The sequence below is a fragment of the Chiloscyllium plagiosum genome, chromosome 32 (assembly GCF_004010195.1).
Source record: "Chiloscyllium plagiosum isolate BGI_BamShark_2017 chromosome 32, ASM401019v2, whole genome shotgun sequence".
In the NCBI taxonomy this organism is placed as follows: Eukaryota; Metazoa; Chordata; class Chondrichthyes; order Orectolobiformes; family Hemiscylliidae; genus Chiloscyllium; species Chiloscyllium plagiosum.
This window is the reverse complement of record NC_057741.1, coordinates 5985863-6005076: the sequence shown is the minus strand read 5'-3', so window position 1 is coordinate 6005076 and position 19214 is coordinate 5985863. Positions and strand designations below refer to the sequence as shown.

At 40.0% G+C, this 19214-nt stretch overlaps 1 protein-coding gene across 4 annotated transcripts in view; it reads right to left on the bottom strand.

Moving 5' to 3' along the window:
• Positions 1 to 12053: 12053 nt before the first annotated feature.
• spata5 (spermatogenesis associated 5) overlaps positions 12054 to 19214 on the bottom strand; it is a 436625-nt gene continuing 429464 nt past the window's right edge. For 2 of the 4 annotated variants that reach the window (XM_043674056.1, XM_043674057.1), the window contains exon 15: positions 12054 to 12661. In XM_043674056.1, coding sequence (XP_043529991.1) covers positions 12485 to 12661 — 177 coding nt within the window. In that variant the 3' untranslated portion in view covers positions 12054 to 12484. The remainder of the gene's footprint in view (positions 12662 to 19214) is intronic. The other 2 variants (XM_043674060.1, XM_043674058.1) reach the window with 1 other exon arrangement.

The following is a 19214-nucleotide window of genomic DNA, read 5'->3' as shown; positions in this document are numbered from 1 at the left end:
CAGTTTGTGTGCTGGTGTCCCTGGTAGTGATACTATGGGTCTGAGTGGGATGTCTGGTTTGTGCATTTTAGGTAGTCCATAGAATCTGGGGGTGTTGTTGCTTTCGGGTTTCATTCTCTGTAGGTCCGACCTGGTTATCTGTCCGTTTTTTTGTAGGTTCCTCAGTGTGTTGTTTATTCTATTGTTGAGCTGTGGGGTGGGGTCAAACTCCCTCTTTTGGTAGGTGTTTGTATCTGCAAGTAGTTGTTGTGCTTTTTGGGTGTACTCTGCTTTGTCCAGGATGACCGTCATTCTGCCTTTGTCTGCTGGTAGTATGATTATGTTCTTAGCGTTTCTTAGTGATTTTAGTGCTTCCCTCTCCTTGGTGTTGAGGTTATGTGTTTGTCTTTTCCTGGTTATCAGGGGTACGATACTTTTTCTCACTGTTTGTTGTGTCTCTTCTGTCAGTCCATTGTTCCTGAGTGTGCATTCTAGTGCTGCTAGGAAGTCTGCTGTCTTGGCGTCCCTGTGGTTGTAGTTGAGTCCCTTGGCCAGTATTGTTCTTTCCTACAATTCCTAAAGGAGTAGCAACACGGGGAAATAAAGAGTAGAAGTAAAAAGGGAAAAATAAAAGGAGAGAAAAATAATACCAATAAAACAAATAAAGACACTGCAATGTAGTCCATATCTGAAATAAAACTGAGACTTGCAAAACAATTGGGAGGCAAACACTTAATTATGGCAGATTTATTGGACTACAAATATTCAAATAATATACACACTTTCATTTACAGACCAAACACTAAATGAACTGAGAAAAGAAAAAGAAAATTGCTTGCCATCAGTAGGTAGTGGCTTTGCAGAATTAACATATCCAGTCATTCAATAGGCAACCAGAAAGATTCAGGAAGATCCGGAATATTCTGAAAATCTAAATCCTAATTAAATGTAAAATTAGCAGATTCCAACTTATATCATACAGAGAGCAACCCCAGTGTTGATTAACCTGTTTGTTGGAACATGATGCGGCAAAGAGGATGGCTGTAACTTTTCCAAATAGGAACTTCAGTGAAGATTCTTGACTTAGTTAATGTCTCTAAACCCCCCATTAAAGTCTTTAGGAATGATCAGCCAGGTAAGAGAGAAGGCCTATATAAATGACGTCTTAATTGAGGATGGATGGAAATATAGAAGCATAGTAGCAGGCCAACAACAAATGCATGCATCAGCTAACAGCATTGCAGTAATCAGCAAAACGCCACAAACTGACAGAATCTGTAACAGAGGCAGCTTGTCACATCTATCCAAAAACTCTCTAGCTTTTCTTGATACCTACAAAGCACATGGCACCAAAGAACTCTGGACATGCATATGCAATACATCTGTTCCAAATGTGAAGCCAGGTCCAGACAAAACACAGGTACCAGCAGGTACGGTAGCAACACTGACAGCAAGGCAAGTTTTAAGAAAGTGTACAAATGCAAGCGTGTCAGTGAAGTTCAGAGTCAATGAAGTGAAAGGCAAATTTTGGAAGATGACCAAGCTTTCCTATTTTACAACTATTAATATCCAAATCTTCTGAACCACCAGGATGAAACATAAATACAAGTAAAGTTTGACACAGGAGCTCATGTTAACATATCACCATTATGCATTGAAAGACATGAAGCTCAGCCGATGAGAGACCATCTTACAGTGTATAACAGATAACCAATCTCATATATTGGCAATCTCAAATGCAAATACTCAGATGGTTTTGACATGATCAGAAATTTGAAGAGGATCCACTTAGTTATAACTCCACTTTGAACTTCGAAGGAATGGGGCTTTGCTGGCTGTGAGTTTTTTTCCCTCATCCCCACTTGCCATTGAGAAGGCAGTGGTTCTTATCTATAACCATGTATATCTGTTTTGGATAAGATTTTATCTTTGGAAAAAAGTGGTGTGTGTTAAGTTTCACAGTCTGTACGTCTTTAAGACCCATGCTCATAATGTCATCACTTCCTTATAGCTCTTGACTTGAGAGTACAAAGGTCTCATTCTAAGCCATGAGGTTTGAGATCCAGTCCCACCTGCCCCATCTGTGTATCATAACATGTCTGAACAGGTGGATTCAAAACTTGGATAAACTCTCATACTTCATCTTATCCTGGGACCACTTGAAGCATGGCATGCAAATGAAAGTATAGAATCCAGTTCTGAAGAAGAGTTGTGTCAGACTCGAAATATTAACTGTTTCTTCTCCACAGATGCTGATAAAGCAGCTGAGTTTCATCAGAACTTTCTGTTCTTATTTCATGTTTCCAGCATCCACATTATTTTGCATTGATTAGTCCTATATAGTGTCTGACTGTCAGACTAAAAGAATGTCATTACACCATACATGATTTCTTTTTAACTAGCAGAAAAGAATAATATCACTTTTATCGTACCAGAAGCATAGGTACATCAAAGTTCAGTATCGGTCTCAAAATGCCAGTCACCCTGAAAATGTCAGTTTTTCAAACCATTGAAATGAATCAATCTGGGTGGAGAATGAGAATGACGCATCCTAAATTCCATTTTATGCTTCTTCTTAATCTTCAAAGGCCTTTATGCTTCAACATCTCAGGATGTTGTGATTCTAAAGCCACTTTCCCCATCCAATGACTCAGTCAACATTTTTCAGAAGGACAAGGTGACAGGAAGAATTGCTCAAGTGGAATTCAACTTACACATGGTGACTCTGACTGTGTCACAGGTTATACTTTCAACAATCTTACACCTCATTTCCTCAACCCAATGGTGTGGCTGTTATTATCTGACTAAATCTGCACAATATGAGGCCATGAGTAAGTGCAAGTTACTGTTGGCACAGTCATAGCTGATGCTGATGGGAGAAGCTTTACTTTATTCTACGCACATTTTATAGTCAGAACCTGGCTCTAATTCACATTTATTCCCTATATTTTGTTAAGAACATAGAAACCAAGTTTATTGGAAATGACTGAAACTTCTGGCGACAGGCCAAAAAGCAGACACTGTGCTATTCAAGAGGAGTTCTCCCCCTCACTTGTGGGAATAGCTTCAATGTGGCTGATGCCAACTTGAGAGAAAGAAGTGAGATATGTCACTGGTATGCTTCTGGGAAAGAAAGCTCATGACTGAATGACTAAAGGGCTTTTAAAGGGATAGGAATCTGAAACATGCTTACATGATTACTCTAAGTTTTGATCATTTGTGCAGGTGAAGAAAGGAACATTAGCACAATTTATTCACATCAACACTGAGTAATTTATCACAATTAAGATTTATTCACAGCCTTTCTGAAGGCAGCATATATCCCTGTATGTAGCAGACAGAATATTTAAATTCTGGCTGGACTTTGTTACTGATACTGATTCCATTTTCCTTGGACAATTTAGAGGTTATGCACAGTGTTGGTCTAAAGGCTAGCATTCAAGCTCAACAGGTATTAAGGAAGCTTTATTTCAAAGGGAATGGTGTACCAAAACAGGTAGGCCTTGCTAAAACTATAAATGGTACAAGACACTGTCAGGCTACAGCTGAGATAGTGTGAACAGTTCTGGTCAGTTATCTAATGAAAGATATACTGGCATTGGTGACAGTCCAGAGAAGATTCATTATATTGATCTTGGGGTATGGGTTTTTGTTAAAATGAAGATAAGTTGGGCTTGTATTCATTGAAACTTAGAAGAGGCAACCTCACTGAAACATATAAGATTCTGAGGGTGCTTGCCAGGATAAAAGCGGAGAGGTTGCTTCCCCTTGTGGGACAGTGCAGAACCACAGGGTTTAATCCCAGAATAAGAATTGTCTATTTACGACAAAATTGAGCAAAGATTTCTTCTCTCAGAAGGTGGCAAATCTCTGGAATTTTCTTACCATAGACAGTTGTCAATGCTGGGTCACTAAATACATTCAAGGCTGAGATAAACAGATTAGTCAAGGAGTCAAGCGTTGTGGTGAAAAGGCAGGAAAGTTGAATCGAGGATTATCAGATCAGCCATGATCGCATTGAATGGTGGAGAAGATTCAATGGGACGAATGGACAATCTTTACTCCTTTATCTTATGATCTTCTGGATATACCTAGCTTGAACATTTCTCATTTTGAACTTAAATATAGGGAAGTGGCACTCAGATATTACTCAAGAGTCCTAACGCACCTTTTGGTGTCATCAAAGTCTATTGCAATACCTCTCTTAAGCTACACACAAGCACACATATGTATACATGAATGCACACAGACTGTACTCACATAGATAACATTGAAGGAAAGGATTTTGCTTCCTCCTAATTTTAACCATGTTCTTAGCTAAAATCAGCCAACTTCACATAGTCCTGGGTCTGAACTTAGACATCTTGGTTTGTACAACTCAGTATCAGACTATTCAGTGGTTTTAATGACGGCAGCTTCAGAAAGAGAAGGCTGGTTAATCATTTGTCACTAAGTTACTACATTAAAATATAGAAAATAATGGATGTCAAGACAATGAAAATGACATCAGGAGTGGTGGTATAAAGCTTAGTTTTAACTATTTGAAGAAGGATGTTAAAGGAGGACAGAGAGGTAGAAAGATTTATGGGTGCTTGGCCCCAGCAGATAAAAATAAAGGCCCTAGAGATTTAAAGAGGGATGTTATACAATAGGCTGAATTGTTAGAGTAGGAAATATGGGTAGGCATGTTAATCAACAGCATCTGACAAATGTGTCTCATAACACCATGTAATGACTCAGATGACGGGAAGGAAAGCTATGTATCCAAATTTGCCAACGGCACAAAGGTTGTTGGCATTCTAGGTAGTGTAGATGTATAAAATTGCAAAGATATTGGTCGGTTAAGTGATTGGACAAAACTGTAGCAAATGAATTTCAATGGAGACAAATGTGAGGTAATTCACATTGAACCACTGTTGCTGTGGGTCTGAAGTCACACGTAGGCCAGACCAGATAAGAACAGCAAATTTCATTCCCTAAAGGACCTTAGTGAAACAGATGGATATTTTCCCCAACAACTGACAACAATTTCATGGTTAAATTAGTCTATTAGCTACAGATTTTTGTTCAATTCACGGTCATGGTAGGATTCAAATCCGAGTCACAGAACATTACCTGGCTCTCTGGATTAATAGTCTTGAGATAACAACACTAAACCATCACCTCCCCTTGTCTGAAATATGAAAAATTAGAAAAAGCGCAAGCCTAAAGAAACTGAGGGATCCTGGTCATGAACAGGGAATGAAAATAATCAAAAATGCGAATGGAATGCTAGTCTTTGTATTTAGAGGAGTAGAAGTCACGCTTCAATCATCAAATAAAGCCCTGGTTAGAAGACACCTGGAGAACATTGAACAATCCTGGGTACCATACCATAAGCTGAATATATTGGTCTTAGAGGAAATGCAATGTAGACTTACTACAAAGATACATGGACTGCAGGGGCTCCCATCATAAAGTGAAAGTAAAGAGAGTAGGTGTATTCTTTCTGGAATTTAGAACATTGAAAGATGATTTGATCAAAGTTTTAAATTATTTAGACAAACTAGTGAGCAGCTCTGGGTTTTAAAATTCTCATCTTTGTTTCAGAATCTCTTGTCCCTGACCTGCATGGTCTTGCCCCTCCTCATATTTATAATCTATCCTTGCACCATAATGCTCCATGATAATAGAGTTCCTTTAATTCTGGCCCCTGATTGGGGGGCATGGTGGCTCAGTGATTAGCATTGCTGCCTCACAGGTTCGATTCCAGCCTCAGTTGACAGTGTGGAGAAAGTGAGAATGTGTTGCTGGAAATGTGTTGCTGGAAAAGCGCAGCAGGTCAGGCAGCATCAAAGGGGCAGGAGAATCGACGTTTCGGGTATAAGCCCTGCCCTGCTGCGCTTTTCTAGCACCACATTTTTAAGCTCAGTTGACAGTGTGTGCGGATTCTGCACATTCTCCTGTGTCTGCATGGGTTTCCACTGGGATCTCCAGTTTCCTCCCACAGTCCAAAGATGTGTAGTTTGGGTGGATTGGCCATGCTAAATGCTATAGCGTTTGGGTGGATTGGCCATGCTATAGCGTCCAGGAATGTGCAGGCTAGGAAGATTAACCATGGGAAATGTAGTGTGTAGGGGAATGGGTCTGGGTAGGATGCTGTCTAGGGGGTTGGTGTGAACTCAATGGACGAGATGGCCTGCTTCCAAAATGTAGAGATTCTGTGAACTGATTTTAATTGATCCACAATTGATGACCATGCTTTCAGTTGCCTAGGTTCTAAGTTCTGGAATTTTCTTCCTAACCTCTCCAATGCTTAACCTCTCTTTTGTCCTTTGAAACACTCCATAAAACCTATCTTTGACCCAAGTATTTGGCTATTTGCTTAAATATTGCCTTATGTGGCTCAGTTTCTATTTTTGTTTTAGAACTCTCATGTGAAAGCTCTTGGAATACTTAATAATACTATATAAACAGAAAACGTCACTGTGAACAGAGAGAAACTATTTCCGTTAGTTGGGGAATCTAGGGCTAGTGGCGTATTAAAAAAATTAGACCCAGAACTTTCAGAAGTGCAATCAGGAAATATTTAATGCAAAGATTAGTAGACACTTGGAATTCGTTTCTGTAAACAGAAATTTTTGCCAAATTAAATGTGTTTTTAATTTTTCATGGAATATAGGCATCACTGGCTAGATCAGTATTTGTTGCCCATCCCTGAATGTCCTGAGAAGGTGGTGGTGAGCTGGCTTCTTGAACTGCTGGAGTTCTACGGATGTAGGGCCATCTATAATGCTGTTAGGAAGGAAGCTCAGCATTTTGTCTGTGACAGTGATGTATTTCCAAGTCAGGATGGCGTATGGCCTAGAGGGAACTTTCAGTTGATGGCGTTCCTGTGTTTTTGTTGTGCTTGTTCCAGTAGCTGATAGAAGTTCTGGTTTAGAAACTGCTATCAAAAGAGCCTCAGTGAACTGCTCTAATGCATTCTGCAGATGGTACACACTGCTACTATTCTGCATCAGTGTCAAAGAGACTAAATGTTAAAGATAGTGAATGGAATGGACCGTCTTGTCCTGGATGATACCAAGATACTTGACCGTTGTTAGAGCTGTATAGAAAAAGCTCTGGACAATGTGGTCAGGCTGAAAATGCAATTAGAGTCATAGGGTCACAGCACGGAAAACAGACCCTTTGGTCCAACCTGTCCATGCTGACCAGATATCCCAAGCCAATCTAGTCCCACCTGCCAGCACCTGGCCCATATCCCTCCAAACCCTTCCTATTCATATGCCCATCCAGATGCCTTTTAAATGTTGCAATTGTACCAGCCTCCATCACATCCTCCGACAGTTCATTCCACACACGTACCACCCTCTGTGTGGCATGTTCCGTTTCCACGTGCTTTCTTGGAGACTAGATTCTTGTAGAAAGACATAAACTATCGATGCATTTAATGGGACAAGATAAGACCCCATGGCATTGGAGTAGTATTTTGGCATGGATAGAAAATTGGGTAACGTGCAGAAAACGAGTTATTTTTCAAGTTGGTGACTTGCAACCATTGAGGTTCCATAGGGATTGGTGCTGGGTCTGCAACTGTTTACAATATATATTAATGGCTTGGAGGAAGGAAGTAAATAGAGGTCCTGAAAGGTAAAACGCTGGCAAATGGAAAATAATACAGGGAAACACAAATTTGTTCACTTTGGAAGGGAGAACAAAAGTACTGAATATTATTTAAAGGAAGAAAAAGTGCAGAAAGTGCATTACACCGGGACTTGGTGGTATTTGTACATGAAACAGAAAGTTAGCACCCAGGTCAGCAGGTAATCAGGAAGGCTAATGAAATATTGGCCCTTATTTCAAGGAGTTGGAGGAAAAGACGTCTTACTGCAACTGTAACAAGATGCTGATGAGGCCACATCTGGAGCACAGTGAGCAGTTTTAGTCACTTTATTTAAGGAAAGATATCATTTCATTGGATGTATTTCAGAGAAGGTTCCCTGGGTAATCCCTAGTGTGGAAGGATTGTCTTATGATCAAAGACTAAATGGGTTGGGTCTCTGCTCACTGGAGTTTAGAAGAATCAGAGGTGATCTCACTGAAACATATAGAGTTCTAAAGGGGCTTGAGGGTAAATCCTTAGTTTCCCTCATTGGAGAGTCTAGCTCAACAGGAAATAGCCTCAGAATGATAGGGTTCAATTTGAGACTGAGATGAGGACGAATTTATTCTCTCAGAGGTTTGAGAGTCTTTGGAACTCTTTGTCACAGACAGCTGTGATAGATCAATTCTTGTTCAGTCCAGGAATCAAGAGTTATGGGGAAAGGGCAAGTAAGTGGAATGTGAGGACTAGCAGATCAGTCATAATCCTATTTAATAGTGGAGCAAACTCAAGGAGTCCATATTTCTTATGGTCATAATTCATTCCATTGTGGAAATGGAGTGAAACCTTCAGGTTCTGAGGAAGCATCATACCAGACTCAAAACATTGCATCTGTTTCCCTCTCAGACCTATTGAGTTTCTACAGCATTTTTCAGGTTTCCAGTTTTCACAGCATTTTGCCTTTGTGGAAATGGATTGGAACTACCAGTCAGTTCATTAAATTGTCAAGATTAAATCATGTGATTTCAAGTCTCCCCAACTTTCATTGCTGCCACTTACCAAGGACTAATGTCTCTGCTAATATAGCTCTTGCTGTAATAGCAGCTGCTGTCCTCCAATCGAATGTGACTCCTGTGTCCAAATGGGAGAGAGGTTGACAGCCATATCCACAGACCATGCTGAAGAGACTTCTTGAAGCTGAAACACAGTTGTCAACAATAATTGCATGGGCTCCTGGAGGCTGCCTCTGGGAATATTGCATCTAATATCCCAAAATGGAATTGAGGCCAGTGCTGAGATTGTGTTGCACCTAGACATAAATTCAGTGCATGGTTTCTATAAACAGCAGGAACAGCAGGTTGTAGAATTGATTAGTGAAAAAAACCTGAAACTACATAAATGGGGTGAATAAAATGGCTTTTGGCAAGTGCGAGGTAAGTGAAGTGATTCATTGCAAGTACAGCTACACAATCCTTTATATAAAACGATCCCAAATCCAAAGTTTCTTTTGTGACGTTTTTTCTCCATATCAAGGATGTTTGGTGTGTAAACATTTAACCCCACTCCACACCCACTCAACCCATATCACTCAGATGTGACATGGTGGCGTGGCCCAGCATTGGCAGGAGTTAATTCTGTCTCAGCGCTGGTAGTACTCACAGGTGCGTCTGTTCAGTAAGATTTAAAAATATTTCACCACTAAACTGTCAATTATTCCAAAATCTGAAAAAATCTGAATTCCAAAAACCAGCTGGCCCTGAGGGTTTTGGATAAACGATGGCGTACCCTGTATCAGCAATTTTTCTCATTGTATTTTACTCAACTCACTATATTAATTGGCATTTCAGCCCTTTTGGTGAGTATCATGTCCAATTTCTGTCCATCTTAGCACATGCTGTTCCTGGAGCAACTTGCCACTTACTAGAGATCCTGGAATTGACTGGCATCCTCAGCACTGGTGCCATATTTAAAAGGCCACTGAACATCTGGATAAGCACTGTCCATCTGGACCAAGCCAGGTTCTTGATAGTTGACCCAGACAAGGCAGACAGGAGGAAATTTGCTTTGAAGGCTTAGCCATGGAGATTCTATTGGACAGAATGGTGTACAAGCAGGACTTGCACTTCCCCCTGGACTGCAGTGAACGCCATAATGCCAGCCTGATTCAAGGTCCCACCCAGGTTAAAAGTGTCTCAGCGAACTGGAGGTATGCATACTATGTGAATGAATGTAAGGTCCACCATCTTCTCTCTGATACCTCTCACTCACTTTATTTATGCAACTGTACCTGACTACCACCAGTGATCATTCTGTATCACTCTCATTATTGCATGTAACATCTTCCCCACTCGCCTTCACCCAACCCAAGCTGTGACATTACTAACACTATACAGCCTTTGGGCTGCATGCATGCCTCCGAGTGCGAAGTGTTCTTGCTGTGGCATTACAATGACAGCTGCCAGAAGAGTCTAAGGTGCAGCAATGAAGTGGCAAAGTGTCCTGTAAGTGAATAAGATGTGCCTTTAAAGTTCATAGCTGCTGGCACATATCAACAAGAAAAAGGCAGCACGGTGGCTCAGTGGCTAGAATTGCTACCTCATAACGCCAGGGACCCGGGTTCAATTCCAGTCTCGGGTGACTATCTGTGTGGAGTTGCACATTTTCCCCGTGACTGTGTGGGTTTCCTCCGGGTGCTCAGGTTTCCTCCCACAATTGGAAGATGTGCAGGTCGGGTGAATTGGCTATGCTAAATTGCCCATAGTGTTCAGCGACGTGTAGGTGAGCTGCATTAGTCAGGGGCGAATATAGGGTAGGGGAATGGGCCTGGGTGGGTTACTCTTCAGAGGGTCGGTGTGGACTTGTTGGGTCGAAGGGCCTGTTTCCACACTATAGTTCTAAAAAAAATGCCAAAGTCTGTGGATCTGGTGTGCTTGAGGCTGGTGCCATAAACTGTGCCTGAAATGTTAGTGCCTGTTGACCAACACGGAGGTTCTTTAGAGCAAGCACCAAGTTCAACCCACCAGCAATACTTTGTGGTTTCCAAGTTGAGTTTTCCTGACGTCAAGTTTGCATGGCAGGTTTGGGATAATTGCAACCATGGTGAACTGGGTAGTTGACAAAGTGTTTAACAAGTCATAATGAGTGTCAGTTGGGACCTTGCTACTGCCTAGCAAGAATCTTGCTACGCTCTTTGTGAATACAAGATGCAGTGAAATGATCTTGATTTTGAGATGGGTCTTGCTGGACATCTCATTCTACTATTCATCTCACCATGACTCACGTCAGTCAGAGCCTACAATAACAAAGGGAACTGGAAAATACTTAAATGGAAATAAATACAGAACTATGAAGAAAGAGCACAGATGGATTAATTAGATAGTTCTGCATAGTACTATCATTCTCTCATTCTGGAATGGAAGCTGGAATTTGTGATGGAATGGTTTTGTGGGGTGGGATAGAGTGCACATTCCAATTTGGATGAATTTGCTAATGTCTGGTTCTGCCCAGCAAGTGGGGGAAAAGGATTTTAAGCAGTCCAATGTTTGGTGGCTTCTATACAAGGACAGGTTTTCTTGAAAATTATGATTGCACTAAAGCTGTTCTGCTCAGACGCTTGACAACTTTGGAAGTTGTTTTTATCAGTTGGTATGAGCCTAATGCAATATTTTTGGGTAGTATACTAAGAGAGTTCTGCATTATTTCAAATGTTGTGTGCTGCATTGGGTGAAATGGCTGAGGCTGTAGCTGCTGTCTCAGACAAACGTAAATGATTCCCTGCTGTTGTTTTTGAAGAAACGCAGGGCAGTTGTCACTGATATGTTGACTGACATTTATTTCCAACCAATGCCTTAAAAAATAGAAAAGTAAAGCAAAGCACTGTGGACTTTGGGTATCTGGAATAAACACCCAAAATACTGCAAATACTCTGCATATCTGTTAGCAACTGTGGAGAAAGAATTACAGTTAACATTTCAGGTTAATGATGAGATGTGGTCTTTAGATCAAGTCTCTTGTGACGAGTGTGGAATTTTTATCCTTTACTATTTCTTCAGCCTTTTTCTCTTCCTGAATTTCTTAATGTTTATGAGAATCCTTGTATTTGTTTCTGTTAAGGATCCATCTCTTTTACAACCCATTGGTCTAGAAAAGACTACATCCCATATTTGAAGTAACAAGATATTCATCAAGGCTCCTGTTCCTGACTATCAGATAGAGTATGGATAGGATTAGACTCATTAGTGACATTCCCCACAGTCACACAGCTAACCAACACACTCTTGGCTCAGAGATGAAGCTGACCATTTGACCAGAAGTCAGTACCACCAAACCAATATCTTCAGAAAATGAGGGAAGAAAACTAGGGAACGAGAGAAACCTTCAAGTAGCTTTTGTATTTGCAGCATTTCATACTTATAAAGCAAAAACAAGAAATAACATAGAGTATATATATTTGTAAAACATGGTATGAGGTGTCTTACATTCAAATACACTATTAAATGACTTCTCTATACAACCACAATGGGGACAGAAAAACCAGTACATATTGCAAATAGGAAGCATGGGGTTGTTTAATTGACATGCTATGTTGCTGTATCAAACTCCTGAGAGATGAAGTGGTACATGTGGACTGTCAAGACTAGGATACTTTTCAAAGTGGGACAGTTGTGAACAGGGAAGGTAATGTCCACTGTTCCTATTCACATACTGCTAAAAGGGCCTTTTAAAAACCTGGAAAAATTTTCCTCTACAGGAATAATGTGTGGCAAAGTTAGTTAGTTATAACAAAATACCAATTAAATATAGTTGATTTGAAATATCAATCTTTATTTGTTGAAATTAACACATGGAGGATCCAAATTTATGACTTAATTTTTTTCATAATGAATTTGATGTCTTCAATAAATGAATTTCATTTCATTCTTATAGCATATGAAGTCCACTTTGCAGCTGGTAATTAGTATAGAAGTCAATAAGCTTCTGAGGTATCCTTGGAGTGACAATTTCAAATGACTGTTCAAAATGTCTTTTCATAATTATCTTGGCCTCAAGATCTTCTTGCAAAGCCAAGAGGGCTGCTTCTCTGCAAACAGCAATGATCTGAAAAGAAAGGTCAATAAAAACAGAAATGATTTAGAGCAGAATTATTCGTTGGTATAGAACTTAAACAATTATTAAAAAGAGAAGACAAAGTTCTTTGTATTGCACTCATCAAGACTGAAATGCAATCAACCTAACTTTGGAAAGGAAACGACATATTGTATAGCATGAGAAGAAGTTATTGATTGGTTGTTTAACAGAGGCATGGTGATGCAGCCAGACTGTTAATTGCCAATCTTACTTAAATTGACTGTAATTCAAGCCAGGAAGCATTGATAGTGACTTTGAGAGATTGGCTGTTTCCATAGTCCATTTTGTTCCTCATTGAAAAGGTGCAATGTGTAGATATGTTCCTTTTGCAGGACCTTGTGTGTGAAGAACTGAGCTTCTAGCACACACAAGTAATTGGAATAAGTTAAAAATCACACAACACCAGGTAATTTGTCCATCCTAGTCCAACACCAGCTCCTCCAAATCAAATAATTGGAATGCTGCCCATGGCAAATGATCAAAGAGATTAGATTACTTACAGTGTGGAAACAGGCCCTTCGGCCCAACAAGTCCACACCGACCCGCCAAAATGCAACCCACCCAGACCCATTCCCCTACATTTACCCCTTCACCTAACACTACGGGCAATTTAGCATCGCCAATTTGTGTGGTTTGATACAGTCTACCGTTGTTGAGAAGTGTGGCCTACATACCTGGCATCACATTTGCATTGAATCTCATTACACATTTGTGTGGTAGACAAGATATCTTTTTGAGTTGATGGCAGCATCCTGTGAGTGGGGAATAACACTTGCTTGTTTATAGAATCATAAGGTACAGAATAGGCTCTTAGGCAATGAATCTTCCCTGACAAAATCTATTCTAAAGCCACATTGGTCCCACTTTCCAATAATTGGCCTATTACTTTGAGAATTATGATAGTTCAAGTGCTTATCCCAAGTTCTTTTTGAAGGGTGTGTGATTTTCTGCCTCAACTACCGTCCCAAGCAATGCATTCCAGGTCCCACTAATCTCTGGGTAAAAAAAAAATCTAAAATCCTCTCTCAACTTCCTACCTTTCACCTTAAAATTATGCCTCTTTGTTATTGGCCCTTCATCTAGAGGTACAGCTGCTTTCTCTCCACCCAATATGTGCCCCTCATAATCTCTCAATCAGGTCCCCTTTTGTTCTTCTCTGCTCTAAAGAAAACAACTTGAGCTTATCCAGCCTCTCTTCATAGCTAAACCGCTCCATCTCAGGCAACATCCTGCTAAGTATTCTTTGCAGCCGGTCCAGTACAATTACATCCTTCCTGTGGCGCGGTGATGAAAATTTCACACTGTGGCCTAACCAAAGTTTTGTGGAGTTCAACATAACTTCCCTGCCACGATTGATAAAGGTAAGTGTCCTGTTTGCCTTCTTAACCACACTGTTAACCTGCTCTGCCACTTTCAGGGATCTATAAACAAACACGTCAAGATCCCTTTTGCTCCTCTGAGCTTCCTGATGTCCTGTCATTCACTGCGTACTCCCTTGACTTGTTACTTCTTCCAAAGTACACAACCTCACACTTATCACGGTTAAATTCTATCTGCCGCTGAACTGCGCGTCTGATCAATGCATATATATCCCCTGGTAACCTACAGCAACTTACTGCAAAGACAGCTAACTTCACCTGTTCCACGAATTTTGAGGCACCTTTCCCTTCCATAGACTTGAAAGTGGATTGGGCACAGGAGAATCTTTTTTTCTTTAGTTCAGGAACACCAAAGAATTCTGATCACTATAAGTCCAGTTATCTTCACTGAAACCAAAGATAAAACTTGGGACTGTCCCCACCTACGTAGCTTAATTTTGTTTTGATTGTATGTTTTAGTTTATTTTTATGTAGTTAAGGATGGCGGTGGAGAGTGGTGACACTGTACAACACTTTTCATTGTATTTTGTAATAAGATACACGTGACAATAAATAAATTAAAGCATGATTTGGAGATGACGGTGTTGGACTGGGGTGTACAACATTAAAAATCACACAACACCAGGTTATAGTCCGACAGGTTTATTTGGAAGCACTAGCTTTCGGAGCACTGCTTCTTCATTGTGGATTCCACAATCACCTGATGAAGGAGCAGCACTCCACAAGCTAGTGCTTCCAAGTAAACCTGTTGGACTATAATCTGGTGTTGTGTGATTTTTAACTAAATTAAAGCAAATCATTTTTTTATTGAAATCCTCCTGACTAGATTTACTCAATACTCTTACGGTTAGCAAAATGAATAACTTGCTGATTTAACATTTGTCATGATGTCAGAATATTTTTATCACTTGTATAAATTGAAGTCATTTTATTTTACATTGTTGGTATTTTCCTGACAGCACAACGATATTACAATCAACAGCTCTGTTGCACTACAACTCTGTTCAAACTAGTTCACCATCACAGTCCTTGAAATTCAATAGGAAGGAAGAATTTGGTGAAATCTGATGAAAACATTCTTGCGTTATGATGCTCTCTCTGCAACATGCATTCATTCCAGAAAGGGAGAGAAACTGGATTGGTGCCAGACTACACTGGACCTGTGTCAGTTTGGCTTTCAGCAACTGATAGCTGACATGCTTATATTAGTGCTCCTATGATCAACATTCACCAAGTTGATGGCTGCATTCTTTCTACTCCAGTATTACGTGATAGCTGACTGTGGTGCTGCCCATAGTCAGACATCCTGACAACTTATAGCCTATGAGAAAATAAGTTGGGGGGGATGGGGGTTGGTATACTGTTTCTCACTATCTCAGGATGTCTCAAAATGCTTTCCCATCAATGAAGTACTTTTGAAATGTAGTCACTGTGGACAGGAAATTCAAAAGTCAATTTGCAGATGGCAAGATTTGACAAATAATAATTGAAACAACCAGATCATCTGTTTTAAGCTTCTGGTTGAAGGTTAAATGTTGACAATGACATTGGTAGAGTTCCAATGTCATGGAATCATATTCATCCATCGGAGTAAAAAAGCAGACACATGGTTTAATGCAAAAGCTGAAAGATGGCATTACAACAGTACAGAACCCCATGAGTACTGCATTAAAGGATAGTGCTAGGTTTTGTGCTCAAGTCCCTGGAATGGAACAATGAAACAATAAAAGATTTCTGGCACAGTAAAACAGTTGAGTAGCACATATACTATCACATTTGAATGAAAAGTAAGTTGATGTGGTAAAGGACAAAAAGTTTTGAACATCAGTTGATATCAAATTAGGGGTTTAAAAAAAGTGAGGACTTTTGTCATTGGGTTTAGGGGAGCAATAAATCTATTTTGTTTGAAATACATTGCATTGAAATGTGCAATTCTCTAGTTTTCAAATCTGCTAGCCACAAATAGATGTAAAGTCCGATAGGCTAACCCCAAACAACACAAAGAAACAAGTATCAATTAAGGAAGACCTTTTTTTGTTATCTCTGTTGGTTACATAGAAGTAAATTTCATTTTTAGTAGAAATTTGTACATCTACTCTGACTTCAAATCTAGTGGTTCTTCATCATTAAATCTTTTAACTATCTCTGCCAGATACATCTAATTACTATACAATGTGAGTCAACGGCAATAGCACTTACTGAGTTGAGCTGGGCAATAGAGAGCAATTATACATGGAATCGGAAGAGAAAGGCAACCTTTTATCTAGATTAATCCAGAGCTTCCTACACGCTGCCCAGTTGATCACTTCAGACATTCTGTTGTATCATCAGTTTTAGCCATTGTTTCCACAGTACAGCAGAAATTAATTAGTTAAATATCCTTATTTCATTAAGCCAAAAACTCATATCAATTGCAAAGGCAGACTCATGGGTAAATGACTCATGGGAAAGATATTGGAGAAGAGAAATAAGTAAGGATAGAGAGAATAAAAACTCAATGCATTACATTTCTATTGTTGCTTGTCAAATGCAGATTTCAAAGCGAAAAGCGATTTTTCAAGGAAGTATTAACCGGTGACTGACATGTGGAATAGTGAAATAACTGAAACTAAAAGCACTGAATTTTTGTTGGGTTGAATATGTGTGAGCACCTCATTCTTCATTCAGTACGCAAGATAGAAAGTGTTGGCAAACTATTCAGTTCCAGGGAGAGGGGATGTAGCTTCACCTGACAAAGCAGAGGCTGAGCCAGTACTTTCCCTTGTTTTACCAACCAGGGATTATGATCTGAGATCAGGATAACAGACCTTTTTGGTATGAATGACCCATTGAGGAGAAAGTGAGGTCTGCAGATGCTGGAGATCAGAGATGGAAATGTGTTGCTGGAAATGAATGACCCATTCACTACCTTCATTACCTGAATCATTCTAAGTTACTATTAGCAGCTTCCCAATGAAGTGGAAGGAAGTTCTTGAAATCCCAACGTAATAGGTGGTAAAAATGTAGCATTGTGCAAAATAACATCAACAATTCATATGACACTTCTTATATGAGGGCAACAGTTCATGGTGCTTAACATGGTGAAACTATGAACACATGGAGCAGGGAAAGAATGAGACTTTGAGAGCACAACGTGTTCAGACGTACAAGTGCTATCTTGGGACCTAGATGCAAGTGATAACTTGGTGCAGAGGAGGAAAGAGGGCTTCTTTTTAAATATGCTTTTACTCAGCTGTTTGTGAGTGTTCAAAGCTTTATTGGGATGAAGAGATACAGTTTAGTGAGCTTTGAAGAATCCCTGAATTCAGGCAGAAATTTAAACTTGTATGGAGAGATAAGATATTGCATTAAATTTATAGATTACATTGTTAAACCTACTTAGTACAATGACATATAATAGTTGACTTTTCCTATCCCTATAACTTAAAATTCCCCGTTCTGTACCTCTTGTCCCACTGGCAAATCAATACTTCAGTATTGTAGCTCCTCGCTCTCTAAAACGCTATCTGCCTCTTATCTTTTGAGCATCCTTACATGCCATCTTTGGTCACCTACCTAATTACACTTCATGTGGATCAACGTGGAGTCGACTCTGCCTCAATGCTTTTCTACTTTAAATATGTTTTATCAATGCAGTAATAAAGGAGTCAGAGTAGCAAAAAGTAATCAATCAGAATGCCCTATTTCTTAGAGTGGTGCAACCTAATGTTAGTGCCTCCACTGAAATTGGAGTTAATGAAACATATTTAGAAAATGTGGGCTGGATTTTCCAAAGAGAGGTAATCTCATGTGGATTGTCACTTTGTTCCTTTTTATAATACAATAAAAGAGGTCTGCATTTCCAATAGAAAATTCCAGTCAGGGCTCCTTCAGAGTCACAGAGCCATACTTCCATTCTGACAGATTCCTCATAGTATAAAAGCATAAGGATATAAAGAGAACATGACCACCCACACAGTGGTCAGTCGCGATATTCTGAAATTTAAAGGCCACTTATTACAGACTGCTCCTGTGAATGGGTAAGGTAGGGTAAGTGTGAAGTTAGGATGCCTGGAGGGAGGGCACAATGTGGCATCTAAGTAGGGTTCCAATGCACAAGGTGACAAGGGCACTGGGGATGGGGGTGTGTGGGTTCTGGGTCTCTTAGCTGAACCAGGGCTGAAGAGGGTTGGGAGGTAGGTGAAGGGAGTAGGGCGAGTTGGATTTGGCAGTGGGGAAGTGAGCTGGATAAAGAAAGGGATGTTAGGTCAGGGGTGAGGTGACGTTTGGAAATTTTAGGTAAGAGTAGTCAAAGAAATGTATGTTAAATTAGGGATCAATTGAATAGTTAATCAAGAATTAGACTCGGTATTAAATATTCCCCTCAAGACGGGAAAAATTTCTGGCTGTAGGAGCTGCTCAATTTTTTGAGGTATTTTAAGTGTTGGAGGTGATTTCCTCGAATTCCAGGACCAGCAATTACTGTTTTATATGCTGTTGCATTGTTTTGGAACTTTGGAAAAAAAAAGTCAAAGCAACAGGAGTTTTGAAAGGGAGAAGAGCAGACAAAGGAAGCACATGGTGAGGACAGTGCAGGAGAGAGAGAGAGAGAGAGAGAACCTGCACAGTTACTGCCTTTGCTGTTTGAATTCGTGTATCGCTGGACATCGGAGTGCATCTGGGAAAATTAACAAACAGTGAAATTCACAACTAATCTTGGAGAAACTGTTGGGGGAGGTTCACAGCACAGAATTAGCTAAATTAATTGTTGTTTTAAGTCTGTCCAAGAGAAAGGCTGCAGTAGTGAGTATAGTGGATTCTTTCTTGATGATATGTTCTTTGGAGATAAGTCTCTTGATTAAACTTAAAATATAAGCCATAGCTGTTAATTTAACGTGGGGCACTGTTTGTAGAGGAGTAAGACAGTGTTATTTTCTGGGTCGGTAGATTATGAAGGAGCAAAAATGGCCTTTGCAGTGATATGTACTTCTTGTCAGATGTGGGAGTTTAAAGAGAGTTTATATCTGCCATAAATGCTGTTGGATGCGAATCTTATCAGATCGAGTGGATCGGTTGGAGAGACAGATAGAAGCGATGAGGAATTTGCAACAGCAACAGTATGTGATGGATGGCAGTTATAGGAAGGGGGGAAAGTCTCAGATACA